Consider the following 13,640-nt stretch of genomic DNA (forward strand, 5'->3'; position numbering starts at 1 on the left):
AGTTTACATGCTTTTTTCTTTCAATTTTTGAGAAAATTACATTAAAAAAAACAAAAAGAGGAGGTTGAAACTATAAATCTAAAAAAAAAAACAGTTCGTTGTATTGTACATTTATTACCTGTGAACTGTAAAAAAAAAAAACATAATAAAAACGTGTATAATTCAATCAAGAATCACTAATAATCACCATTTTGTCCCCAATTCATTGGCAGAAGATTTGTAGAGATAGCAATGATATTATTTACTATTAAAATGTATGGCAATATAATAAGGAACTATTTGGGTGAATTGTATTATTATTATTAGATCAAGTGATTTAAACGTTTCTATCATCTCATTAAACTTCACATTTTTGATGCAAAGCTCACGATTCTTTCATTTCTTTTGTAAATACTCAGGAATGAAGACAACAACTCCACTCCCACTTTATCGGTTCTTATTGAATGTTTGAATAAAAGTAACGCAATACACAAAGTTCTTGGTACTTTTGGTCGTTTTGTATTTAAGACTGCACTGTGGTGTCATTTGAACAGACTTCATCTTCTATATTCCTTCACCCACATTCAGAGCAGAAGTCAGGAAACACCCTGAAGAGATACACCAAAATACTGTCAAGCTGATTGAGATTCACAATTAGGCTGAATGAAAGCGAAAACCCTGTTCTGCCACACGGTGGCGCTGTAGGGCTTTCCAGTGGATGATGAAGTTTCCTCCAATCTTTGAAACTAATTTCCTGCTTTATACAGACACACAGGATATTTTCAGTTCTTTCAGTGCACACAGCTGTGAACTGGGCACATTATTTATCTTATAAACGCACGGGTAGTGGTTACAGGAACAGTTTTAAATGTAAGTTTTACCTGGAAAGATAAACGTGCTGTTTTGATCCTTACATTCTGTATTGATCAACCTTCCACCCACTCAGTAAAAACATGCATATTGGAGAAGTTTCACTGCATTATTGCACCACAAGAAATGTTGAGATTGTTGTCGGTTTTGGAAGTAATTCTTTAGTTTGGTGTAAATATAGTCATATAAACAGGGTGAACCACTGTGGCACCGAGACACCTTTTGAAATCTATTCAGTTTTAGTTTCATAGCAACAAATACAATGCAGTAAAAAAAAAAAATCTGTTTATTCAAGAAGAAGAATTTGTGATAGTGAAATAAAAATTTTTTTTTTTTTTTAAAAGACCTCCATTTTAAGAGGAAACCTGCAGAACCAGAATGAGGAGGAGACTTTCTGGAGAGAAAAGTTGTAAAATGATCTTCCTTGATCAAAACCCTTTTACGACTTGGAACAGAAGCTTGAAATCCCTGCAGCCCCCCACCTTGAGTAAATGACCAGATCCAGGCTTCTCGCCATTCTTTTCCTTCCAGTTAATGATAAACTGAATGTTAAAGCAGTAGCAGGAGCTGCGTGGTTCTGTATATCCTTGTGTTGATCATATAACGATAGAATATTACAACAACAAAAAAACACTTTTCCCTGAAGCGTTCAGCTAAATCATGAAATCTTGAGAAAGGAGCACCATTTTTTATTATTTTTACAAGATAATTGAGACGTTGAAAAGGAAGGCACACACCTCAAAGGCAATGTTTACTCATGGTGTTGTGTTTAAAGTGCTGAGGGAGGCTTCACACACACAAAGCAGCACCCAGGAAGCGTTCAGTCTGAAGGAGACGGATCACCTGAGAACAGGAAAAGCTGCAGGAATATTATGACCGGACCCGTGACCTGAGCCTCGACCACATCCAGTCTTTGTCAGCGGTTTTTTTTCTTCTTCTTTTTTGAGAAACTATGGCTACATTCGGGCAAATCATCTTCTCCAGGTAAGGCCATCAGGTTTGAATGTGCTCTGATAAAGTGGTGAAAATGTGATTCACATTTATCATGTTGATGCTGACCTGACAGATTTGATCCATTTTGACCAATAGAAAGGCTTGAAAAATTCAAGAACTGGTGGACAATTGTATTCAAATTCTTGCGTGAGCAGCTTAAAATATAAGACTGAAACTTTGCACATTTTTAAAAGCAAATACACAGATCAGCCATAATACTATGACCACTTACAGGTGAAATTAAAACGTTTCTAACCCTCTATTTCTTTCACATGACGCCTGAGAGCAGGTGGGATGTTGAAGTGAACATATTGTCCTCAAATTTCTGCAGAAGTCCGAGGAAGGAAAAGAAGTGAACAGACTCGTGACCAAAGGTCATAAAAGACTTTTAAAAAGGGAAGACCAGGGTTGGACACAAAGCTTTTATCTCCTTCAGCCCCTGGTTGTCAGGTAAATAAAGTGATGGTGTTCCCAAAGAAAGGAGGGGAAAGCCCCACTTTTCTCTGTCAGGCCACACCTCACCGCTACAGTTCATCAAGAGCTGTTCAGTAAGTTTATTTAACACCTAAAAAAAAATGAAATATTTTGTTCGTCTGACTGTAAAAGTTCATGTCGACATGACGGCTCGATAATATTGAAAGTAGAGGTAAACTCCTTTATGTGTACCTCCACTCAGACTGGAACTGGACCCGCTGTTCTGCACATCTGACTCACTCTTTCGTGATGTTGACGTTTTCCGTCACTTGAAGGAAAACAGTCCCAAGAGGAACTCAGTGGATGTTTTCAACACAGCAAGCCAACTAGCCAGTGATACATCAGCAATGTGTTTCCAGGCATTGTGGTTTGAAAGACTTGAAATAATAATTACATAAAGGATCAGTAGCATGTGGTGGTGTTTCAGTCAGGGCCAGCAGTAACACCCCCCCCCCCCCCCCCCCCCCCACACACACACACTCTTGCTGTTAAATTAGCTGCCATCATTCCAGATTAGCAGATAATAACAGTCATCACCACTTGAACAGGAGCCCAAATTATTATAAAATATGATGTAATAAAACCCGAATAGTAATAATTGGTTGATAGTGTAACAAAACCCTGAGCCCCAACTTTAAAATCAGTACTCTTAATATTATATTATGGATGCAGGCAAAATATTTTTCCCCTAATACTGTAATAATTTTATAACATCATTAAGTTTGTCAAGGATTGGGCTTGAACCTGAACTGCTTCAATTTGAATAACACTGAAAGAATGAGTTCCAAATATTTGTTTATACATATATCTATATACAGTTTGTGGTATATATGTATGATGGCTATTGTCCAAGTCATTATTGTCATCGATTCTCTATAATGTGTAACTTATTTCTCCAATCATCAGTACAAAATAATGTAGCAGCAGTAGTGTGCGGTGGTGTTTCAGCCATCTTGGATCTTGCTGTTAAATCAGCCGCCATCACTCCAGATTAGCAGATAATAACAGAGTCATCACCTCCTGCCAGCCGGCCAATCAGTCAAGCTCATTTCAATGACCACACCCAGACCAGCACTAGAAACTCTGCTGGCCCTGAGGAGGTCCGTCAATAACACATCAGAATCTGATTGGCTGATGATCCTGTCACTCAACATTTTAACCCAATAGCAGCGTCCAGCTTCCATCAGAGGTTAGCAATGAAGTTACTGCTGGTCCCCAGCAGAGGAAAGGAGCTGTGATGCGTTTAGGGGACATAGGAGATTTGACCTCCACAAACTAGAACCAGTCGCCTTCTGGATAAAGTTGCTAAAGTCACTAATTGATTCAATACGCAGATTTCAGAATCACTTTTTAATTATTAAAAAAGAAAGAAAAATTATTTTTGACAGGGCTAGCAGCGCGAGCAGTGCTAGCCCTGACTGCACACCACTGTAAAGGCTGGATGTCTTGCTGACATCTTGATAACGTAGCAGAAGGTGGATTGATGGCTCAGGGCTGGAAAGCAAAAAGCTAAACCTCCACGATGTTATGACGTTATGGCTGATCTGTGTATTTCATGACTTTGTGTGAGAAGCCAAAACTATTGAGTAACAAGTCAAGAGAAGATTCCAGACCTGCTGTTTGCAGGGTGACAATATGTGAGTAAAACACTGGGGTTGGGATGACTAATGACTAGGGCTGCAACTAATGATCATTTTAATAATCGATTGATTATCTTTTTCAATTAATCGATGAATTGGTTAAAAAAAATGCAAATTGTAGGACCAGTTGATATTTAATGAACCATACATCAAATATTTTATGGTTATTTAAAAGCACATAATGAACCAATATAAAGATATATACAATATAAATACATATATACACGTATATAAGATGTATACATGATAATTGTTAAATAAGATTTAAAGTACTTCAGGGACCACAAACAGTCCAGTTTCATCCTGAGTGACCAGACTATTGAAATATTGATATAATAACTATAAATTTACACTTCCCAGCTCCACAGATATGTGACGTTACAACAGTAATGTCAGCCGGGCAGCAGACCTCATGAATCCTCTGTGGTTGTTTACGTCCTCTGCTTTGCACTGGTTGTTTTGTTTTGTCTCCCCCATCGGAGCGCTCTGGCGGCTAGCCGGTTAGCTCGAGTGCTGCACCGCCACTTTGATGTTTCCGAGAGTGAACGCATGTGACGCATAAATCTCACGGCACAATGAATCGATAATTAAATTCGTTGCCAACACTTGATAATAGGATTTAATCGATTCGTTGTTGCAGCCCTCGTCCCACACTTTCAACAGTTTACAAAGTTTTCTTTGGTCTCCTTCTCCATTTTGCATTTCGCGCTTTGTGCAGACATGATGTCATGAAAAGCGGAAGTGGTTTTAATGAAGCATCGAGTCAGAGAGTTTTGCCTCGAGGAATTTTAGTAATCGAATTACTGGAATAACTCGAGGAATCGTTTCAGCCCGAGTAGTGATCATCATCAGTCAACTGGCTGTCGACTAATTCTGAGAGTAAGGAAGCGCTTAAGCTCAAAAATGGACAAAACTACAAAATTGCATATGCAGTAAGAGAACATTGTATAAATCAATTTTCAGTAGGTATCAATTTTACATCGTTGGAAATATGTACATGAACTAGCTGGAAAACAAACATGGAAGCCATAAAAATACATCACCTGAATAGTTATTGAACAGGTTTTTTGTTAATTACTTTAAATTAAATTGTAGAGAAATCCTGCTGATGAAAGAACCCGACAGGTCGACGAGTTTGGTACAAGCTTGTCAAAGTTTTATTGTTACGGCTCGTCGCCCAACTCCAGAAAACACGTCTTCAGTGTGACTGTAAATATAAAACATCCTTCTAACTGTGTTTTACTCCACTTTTAACAAGCAGATTTGTGGAAGTTCAGGCTTTAAATACATTTGAGTTCTAAGATTTCTTATTTACGTTTCTCCTCCTGTGAAGCATCATCATCCTCATCGTCATGTTTTCCCTCGCCATCGTCCTCATCTTCGCCTTGACCTTCTCACGTAAGCCCTCCAGACGTGTGTGTGTGTGTGTGTGTGTGTGTGTGTGTGTGTGTGTGTGTGTGTGTGATGTGGGGACAAAACGTAAGTCCCTACAATGTGAATCACTGAATTTAGATTTGATGACACATTTACAGGTTGGATCAGGGTTTATTTGCAGCAGCTGCTCCTCCTGAGATTGAATGGAAGCCAATGTAACGTCTCCTGAAGTGATGTGTACAGTATATTGTTAAATGATGGAAGTGTCCTTCAAAGTATCAAAATGTTGAAATTACACTTGTATTTTATATGTTTTGTACAAAAACACATTACAGAATGTGTTGTGCACTAGAAACATAGACAACACCTGCAGCCAGTGATATTTGAAGGTTAATGCAGGATCATTTTGTTGGACCACGATATGTCCACTTTGCTGCCTAATATAACTTTGACATCTCTTATCTGTTTTAAGATTTGATATTCAGTAGAGGTGCCAAAGTATTCAAATTCTCTACTTAAATAGGAGTACACACACACTTGTTTAGAAAAAATACATCTTTATTTAAGTACAAAATTTAAATAAGTCTAATCATTCAGATGAACATGTGTCATAGTTTGGAGTCAGAATGATTTAAAAAGATAATAAACCAGAATTAATTTGTGTTGCTTTTCTTTTAAGTTTTATATTGATTCCTTTATATGTGTGAGGCATTGAGGTTATATTTACATTTTATTTCAGAAAGACTGGAAACAGGAAGTCTGACATTCAGTCCCGACTGATACGACTCTTAAATCCATCACCTTGTGCAGCTTCAGTGCAGATAATTGTTCCCATCAGCTGCTTTCCTTCTCTCACAGTAACTCTGAATCGTCCAAAAATTAATCTGAAAAGTAAATCTGACTTGATTTAATCTGTTGAATCAACAATAGAAAGTCAAGTCAGTATCTTTATACAAATAAAATCTCGTATTGAAATCAAATATATTTGTTCAAAATAAATAATAATGAATAATTTAAGTAAAGGAGGAAAAGTTCAGATATTTGTCTTAAAATGTCAAAGTTGTCAGCAAAACGCAACCAAAAAAAGATCAAGATAAAGATAAAGCTGGAGATGTGTGATCTCGCCGTCCGGCAGGACAAAACATCGAGGCCTTGAGCAGCAACACCAAACCCATCGGCAACGTGGGCGAGGACCTGGTCTTCGACTGCCACCTGTTCTCCAACGTCCTGGGACAGGACACCTTCAGCCATGTGTCGGTGGTCTGGACCAAGGCCGAGGCGGAGGGGGAGGTGTACGTGTTCCAGGACGGGGCTCCGGACCTGCAGAACCAGGACCCGCAGTTCAGAGGCCGGACCCAGTTGTTCCCCGACTCCATCGACCAAGGCAACGCCTCCCTGCTGCTGCGCAGCGTCCGGCAGAGCGACCAGGGCGACTACACCTGCAGGATCGACTCCTCCGACGGAGGAGGAGAGATCAGCATCCAGCTGCGGACTGCAGGTAGCGCCACTCGTTCTTCCAGTTCCACTCTGTGTTTGCTTAGACCATGAGCAACACGTGGAACGTTTACCTTCGCTCGCAACTCCTCCACTGTCAAAACAACGTTTGTGTGAAACGGTCACACCGTCCCTGGTCTTTCCTCACTAGGAGGACGTTTTCCTCTCAAAGAGGGTACAAAAGGACATTTTGCAGTAAATCTCATGACAGTGAAGAGTAGCAATCGTCTGGAAGACAGTAGATTATGAATAAATTGGACATATTTTCAGCAGCATCAGATTGTTTTTACATGATCAATCAACATTCCCCCACCGTCACACGTTCACACACAAATAATAAAAGCTGCCATGCAATGTGCTTGCAAACCATTGGAGGAAACGAGGAATCCTCCACAGCTGAACAGGAGCCATCGAACTACCAATAGCCAGACACGTTTGTGTTTTCAGTTCTGAAAGCTCTTGCGATTACACGGAAACATTTTGAAAAAAAAGTCTGATTGCACAATAATTAGTTTTCATGTTGTGCCACTAATTGGTGCTGTTGTTTATTTTTGTAATAAAACCACATACACACAAAACAATACGCTGTAAATAATAACAATGGGAGAACCCAGACATTCTTGTGGACAGACGACACGTTGGATCGTTATTACAGTGACTGTCAAAATAAAAGTACCAAGTCCAGGAGAAGATGGAGTCATGACACTCTGGAGGAAACATTGTTCTTATTGTCCGTCTACTGAGCATGTGCAGAACCACTATTTACCATAATGATGTGCATGCCAATAGCAGCAATTCAGAAAAGTTGTGTTTTTCCCTCTTTTCCATAGAGATGCAGTATTTTCATAAAGTTCCACCTTGGGAGCTGTTTTCAAAACGTTTTCAGTGGCTCCAAGCATCAATGTTGTCTAAACGGACAACAGTTTTTTGTTTTCACTTGAAAAAAACAGACCTGTTCGAGCCCAATTTGTAACACGACCCAAATTATTATAAAATATGATGTAATAAAACTCGAATAGTAATAATTGGTTGATAGTGTAACAAAACCCTGAGCCCCAACTTTAAAATCAGTACTCTTAATATTATATTATGAATGCAGGCAAAATATTTTTCCCCTAATACTGTAATAACTTTATAACATCATTAAGTTTGTCAAGGATTGGACTTGAACCTGAACTGCTTCAATTTGAATAACACTGAAAGAATGAGTTCCAAATATTTGTTTATACATATATCTATATACAGTTTGTGGTATATATGTATGATGGCTATTGTCCAAGTCATTATTGTCATCGATTCTCTATAATGTGTAACTTATTTCTCCAATCATCAGTACAAAATAATGTAGCAGCAGTAGTGTGCGGTGGTGTTTCAGCCATCTTGGATCTTGCTGTTAAATCAGCCGCCATCACTCCAGATTAGCAGATAATAACAGAGTCATCACCTCCTGCCCATGGGCCAATCAGTCAAGCTCATTTCAATGACCACACCCAGACCAGCACTAGAAACTCTGCTGGCCCTGAGGCGGTCCGTCAATAACACATCTACATCTGATTGGCTGATGATCCTGTCACTCAACATTTTAACCCAATAGCAGCGTCCAGCTTCCATCAGAGGTTAGCAATGAAGTTACTGCTGGTCCCCAGCAGAGGAAAGGAGCTGTGATGCGTTTACAGGACATAGGAGATTTGACCTCCACAAAATAGAACCAGTCGCCTTCTGGATAAAGTTGCTAAAGTCACTAATTAATATCGGACACAGATTTCAGAATCACTTATAAATTATTTAAAAAAAAAGAAAAATCCTTTTTGATGCCCCTGTATGCACACCACTGTGTATAAACATTACCAGAGAATGTGGAAATAGTTAATTACCAAAATACCAGTCTTGTTAGAAAATGGTTTATTTAAGTTAGTTATTTCTGTGTAAAATATAACAATCTTAAATATAAGAGAAGGTGTGAGAGCCGAGCACAGACTGTTATAAACCAGCGAATGTCATCAATAAATACACAATAAACACTAGGAATCGTTCAATTCAGTTAACAGCCGTTTATGACCAAAAATGCATTAATTCAGTAATTATTCTGAAATCATCTCATAAATCAACACATCTTAGTATCAAACGTCATCTAACATGGAGATCTACTATACAGCAAAGTACAAAAAGTGTGTGTGTGTGTGTGTGTGTGTGTGTGTGTGTGTGTGTGTGTGTGTGTGTGTGTGTGTGTGTGTGTGTGTGTGTGTGTGTGTGTGTGTCGAAGCGTGTTTAAATCTGAGTGTGGATGTAATGACCTCAAACGTCCACCAGAGGGAGGCAGACGTCAGGTTCAGTGTGACGACAGCGACGACCACGAGAGGTGTTGTGCGCGCTCTACCTGGGATAGCGTGACGTCACTGAGCTTTGTGCAACGCTCATAAGGTCTGCAGAGAGCAGGACGGGTTTCTTGCAGCTGAGAAAGTAAAGACTTGTGGAGAGGAGAAGACAACAAATGTCAAAACTTGAGGTGAAATGTAAAAGTAAAGATCTCTTTTTGAAAGGAAAATAAAAGAAATAGTACAAGTCAAAATATTAACAACAAAATGAGGTTTTCTGTTCTTTTGTTCTTGATTCCTTTCATATTTTCTATACTTCAGGACATACATCCACTATTGAATGAATGAGTAGTGCAGTGGGAGCTGATTCTTTGCTTCTGTCCCCGGAAGCTTTCTCTGCCCCATCGTTCACCTTCTCTAACGGGACGCTCACCGCCGTGGCCAAGAGGTGGTTACCGAAGCCCAACGTCACCTGGATGAACCAGACCGGGTTCGTCCTGCAGGGCAGCACCACCTACACCCAGAGTCCTGTGGGCATCTTCAGCCTGGTCAGCACGCTGCAGCCGCCTTTCCTAGACGAGACCTACAACTGCAGGATTGAAAACGAGTTTGTGATCGCCGTGGGAGCGGCCACTGTGGCAGGTGAAGGTTGGCACTCGTGCATGTTCACTTCTGAGACGCACACAATTACAAACACGTTCAGTAAGACCTTCCATAAGTGTGCGCCACTGCGGCGTACTTCCACATCAGGAGGGTCAAAGTCGTTTTAGTTTCGGGTTAGTCAGTCAGTTAGGCCCAATCCCAATTCTGTTTTGTACTCCTCCGCCTACCCCTTCGCCCTCCACCTCCGCCTCCACCTTTCCCTCCAAAATGAGGGCAAAGGCAAAGGGACACAAGTTTCAGCCCTTAGATTTGGGACCCCCCTCTCGCTCCGTCTCACAGTTTTGACGTCATAATACGGCGCCGTTACATCAGCAGAGCTGAAGCACGGATGTTAGTTGATTTTCCAGCAGGAGCGTCGTCCTGCCGTCCCAAATTCGACGTGTTGCAGCAGCTTGGCTGCTTTGTTTCACATCAAGGTGAAGAAATAGACGGAGACGTGGATTACTTCAGTTTTTGTATTTGGACTTCAGAAATATTTCCTCATTCACCATGAGAAAGTGGAGGAGCTTCCTGGTTTGCTCTGGGTCCCTGTTTTCAAAACACCCACATTAGAAGACTTTGGAACTCTACAGTGTAAAAATAAAATGTTGTAAACACGGTCTCCACAAAACAAAGACACACGGAAGCTCCATACGGCAGCGCTACTGCCGTTCTTACTAGTATAAAACACAACAGGTTTATATAACTTTAGAAGCGTATATATGTGAAATGCGAGTCCTTCGGCGCCATGTTCTCCTACCCCTCTGTTCAAAGTATGCATCTGGAAACGTTCGTTTAGAGGGGTGAATAGCCCTTCCCCTCTCCCCTCCACCTCTGCACAGTAGTGAAATGGGACACCCCTCAGACACTCATGAACGCGCATTTCAAAGGGGTAGGGGTAAGACGAAGGGCTAAGGGGGAGAATTGAGACGCAGCCTCAGTTAGTACTTCACTGTTTGAGAGAAACAAAAAAATAGAAAATATTCAATGTAATACAAAACAAACATTTCTAAAGTTATGAATGAAAAGGAGCAGAATGAAGAATTAACTTATGTAATCTGCTCTTGTAACGAACAATTTACAGTAGGAACAAGAGCAATCCAGAATTTCTGTGATTTCCACCAAACTTTGGTGAAAATCTGTCATGTAGTTTGGTCGTAATCCTTAAAACCCTATCAAATTAAATCTTGATCCACAATCCAGATCTGGATCACCTACAAAACCAATGGAATCTTACAGGGCCTATTATGTATCTTTGGTGAAAATTTCGACAAAATCCATTCAGTATTTTTGCCGTAATGTTGCTGGCCGACACACAAACAGACTGACAGATAAATATACACCAACGAAGGTCTTTGGCCGACGTAATAAAACCAAACAGAATGCCTATAAAGTGTGAGAGGCCGACAAAGCCTCCCTCAAGCTCACCAGAATGTGTCTATCATGATTTCTATCACGCTTTAATACTATCGCTCTATTCCTGTGTATTTTCTGGATTTAATTACTTTTTTGAAAATCTTGCATGTGAATTTGATCCTTATGATTATTTGTCTAGATTTTAACTAAACCTTTAAGTACTTGACATTTAAACAAAAGTGCTTTTTAAACATCATCACATTTCCAATGTTGCAAAAAAAAAAAAAAATGTAAATTGTCTAATAGGATCTGAAATCCTATCAACTGCAGTTTATTTTTTCTCTTCAGGTTAACGTTGGCAGAAGAAACCAAATAAATTCATTCACACACACGTTTAGATTTTTATGCTAAAGCTACTTAGGCTGAGTTTACACAGCAACGTTTTAAAGCGATGTCGGTTTACACAGAAACGGGAGAAAACAATGTTGTTGGCATGCCAGGCCATAAGGTGGCGCTGTTGGTTGTTTCTGTATTGAAACCCTACACGTGTGCAAAGAACAATACGAGATAAACATCAACAACGATGAGAAGAGGGACGGTTCATCAAATCCTTAATAAAAATCACCTCATTCTCAAATTTTCCGCATGTTTTGATGTGCTTTTAATGTACGTGTTCTCAACGGTGCCGCACTCGTTGCACGTGGAAAGAAAACAATAACATTCACACTAAAATAAGTAACGTGTTTGTATATATTTCAGAGACTGGCGTAGCGGAGAGGACGTACTTCATCTTCAGTGTGGCTGCAGTTTCCCTGCCTGTATCACTTTACCTGGACATTACAGCCATTCTTTTCAGCATATATTACGTGATTTAGACGCACGTCTTCCCTGTAATGGACGGGTGATGTGTCCCACTTCAATAAAGCTTTTATTTAACTTTTTGTGTTTTTGACGCTTCATCTTTGCAGCTCAAAGATTTCCAAACACTTTCTACTCCAAGCTCTTTAGTTTTTTTAAACATACACATATTGTGTACATTGATACTGGTACCACGTGTCTTGGACACTCGGGTAAAGAAAAGGACAGAGCAGGTAAGTTGGATGCACTGGAGGGGGAGGAGGCCGGACAGTTCGACAGGCCCAAACGTGTCATGAGGGTCTGTTGGAAACGCCTGGCCGAGCCCTCAATCCACACAGTCTTGAACTCCCCCCTCCAGGAGATCTTCTCACGGCTCCCGGGGGAGGCTGGAGATACTGAGTCTGAGTGGACCATGTTCTCCACCTCCATTGTCGAAGCTGCTGCTCGGAGCTGCAGTCACAGGGTCTCTGGTGCCTGTTTTGGCAGCAACCCCCGAACCCAGTGGTGGAAACCGGAAGTAAGGGATGCCGACAAGCTGAAGAAGGAGTCCTATCTCGCTCATAGGACCCCCGAGGCAGCTGCCAGGTACCAGCAGGCCAAGTGTACTGCAGCCTGGGCCGTGGTGGAGGCAAAACCTGGGGTCTGGGAGGAGTTCGGGGAGGCCATGGAGGAAGACTATCAGTCAGCCAGTGGCAAGGCACCAGGAGTTCCTTAAATCTCTGGATGTGCAGAGACTATCGTAGCTGATTAGTCTCTGCAACATTGTGTGGAGATTGGGGACGGTACCTCTGGACTGGCAGACCGGGGTGGTGGTCCCTCTTTATAGGAAGGGAGATCGAACAGTGTGTTCCAACTCCAGGGGGGTCACACTCCTCAGCCTCTATTCCAGGGTACTGGAGAGGAGGATCCGGGCCATTAGTCAAACCTCGGATCCAAGAGGAACAATGCGGTTTTCGTCCTGGTCGTGGAACACTGGACCAGTTCTATACCCTCCATCAGGTGCTCGAGGGTTCATGGGAGTCTTTGTTAAGGGCTGTTCGGTCCCTGTACGCCCGGAGCAGGAGTCTGGTTCACATTGCCGGCAGTAAGTCGGACCTGCTCCCAGTGCACGTTGGCCTCCGGCAGGGGTGTCCTTTATCACCAGTTCTGTTCATCACCTACATGGACAGAATTTCTAGGCACAGCCGGGGGCCGGAGGGGGTCCAGTTTAGGGACCACAAGATCTCTGCTCTTTGCAGATGATGTGGTTCTGTTGGCTCCATCAAACCTGGACCTTCAACGTGCACTGACACGGTTCTCAGCCGAGTGTGAAGCAACTGGGATGAAGATCAGCACCTCTAAATCCGAGGCCATGGTTCTCGACCGGAAAAAGGTGGCTTGCCCCCTCCAGGTCGGTGGAGTGCCCTTGTCACAGGTGGAGGAGTTCAAGTATCTCGGGGTCTTGTTCAGTGGGGGAAGACGGAGCGTGAGATCGACAGGTGGATCGGTGCAGCGTCTGCAGTTATGCGGACGTTGTATCGGTCCGTCGTGGTGAAGAAGAAGCTGAGCCAAAAAGCGAAGCTCTTGATTTACCGGTCGATCTTCGTTCCTACCCTCACCTATGGTCATGAACTATGGGTCATGACCAAAAGAATGAGAACCACTA

At 41.6% G+C, this 13,640-nt stretch overlaps 1 protein-coding gene across 1 annotated transcript; it reads left to right on the forward strand.

Moving 5' to 3' along the window:
* Positions 1–5,308: 5,308 nt before the first annotated feature.
* On the forward strand, positions 5,309–12,394 carry vtcn1 (V-set domain containing T cell activation inhibitor 1; the record flags this gene model as incomplete). Its single annotated transcript, XM_080498584.1, has 4 exons — positions 5,309–5,354; positions 6,466–6,828; positions 9,530–9,781; positions 12,354–12,394. 4 exons carry the CDS (start codon positions 5,309–5,311, stop codon positions 12,392–12,394), a joined length of 702 nt encoding a protein of 233 aa, XP_080354710.1.
* Positions 12,395–13,640: the final 1,246 nt, after the last annotated feature.

The sequence above is a fragment of the Blennius ocellaris genome (assembly GCF_963422515.1).
Source record: "Blennius ocellaris genome assembly, chromosome: 6".
Lineage (NCBI taxonomy): Eukaryota > Metazoa > Chordata > Actinopteri > Blenniiformes > Blenniidae > Blennius > Blennius ocellaris.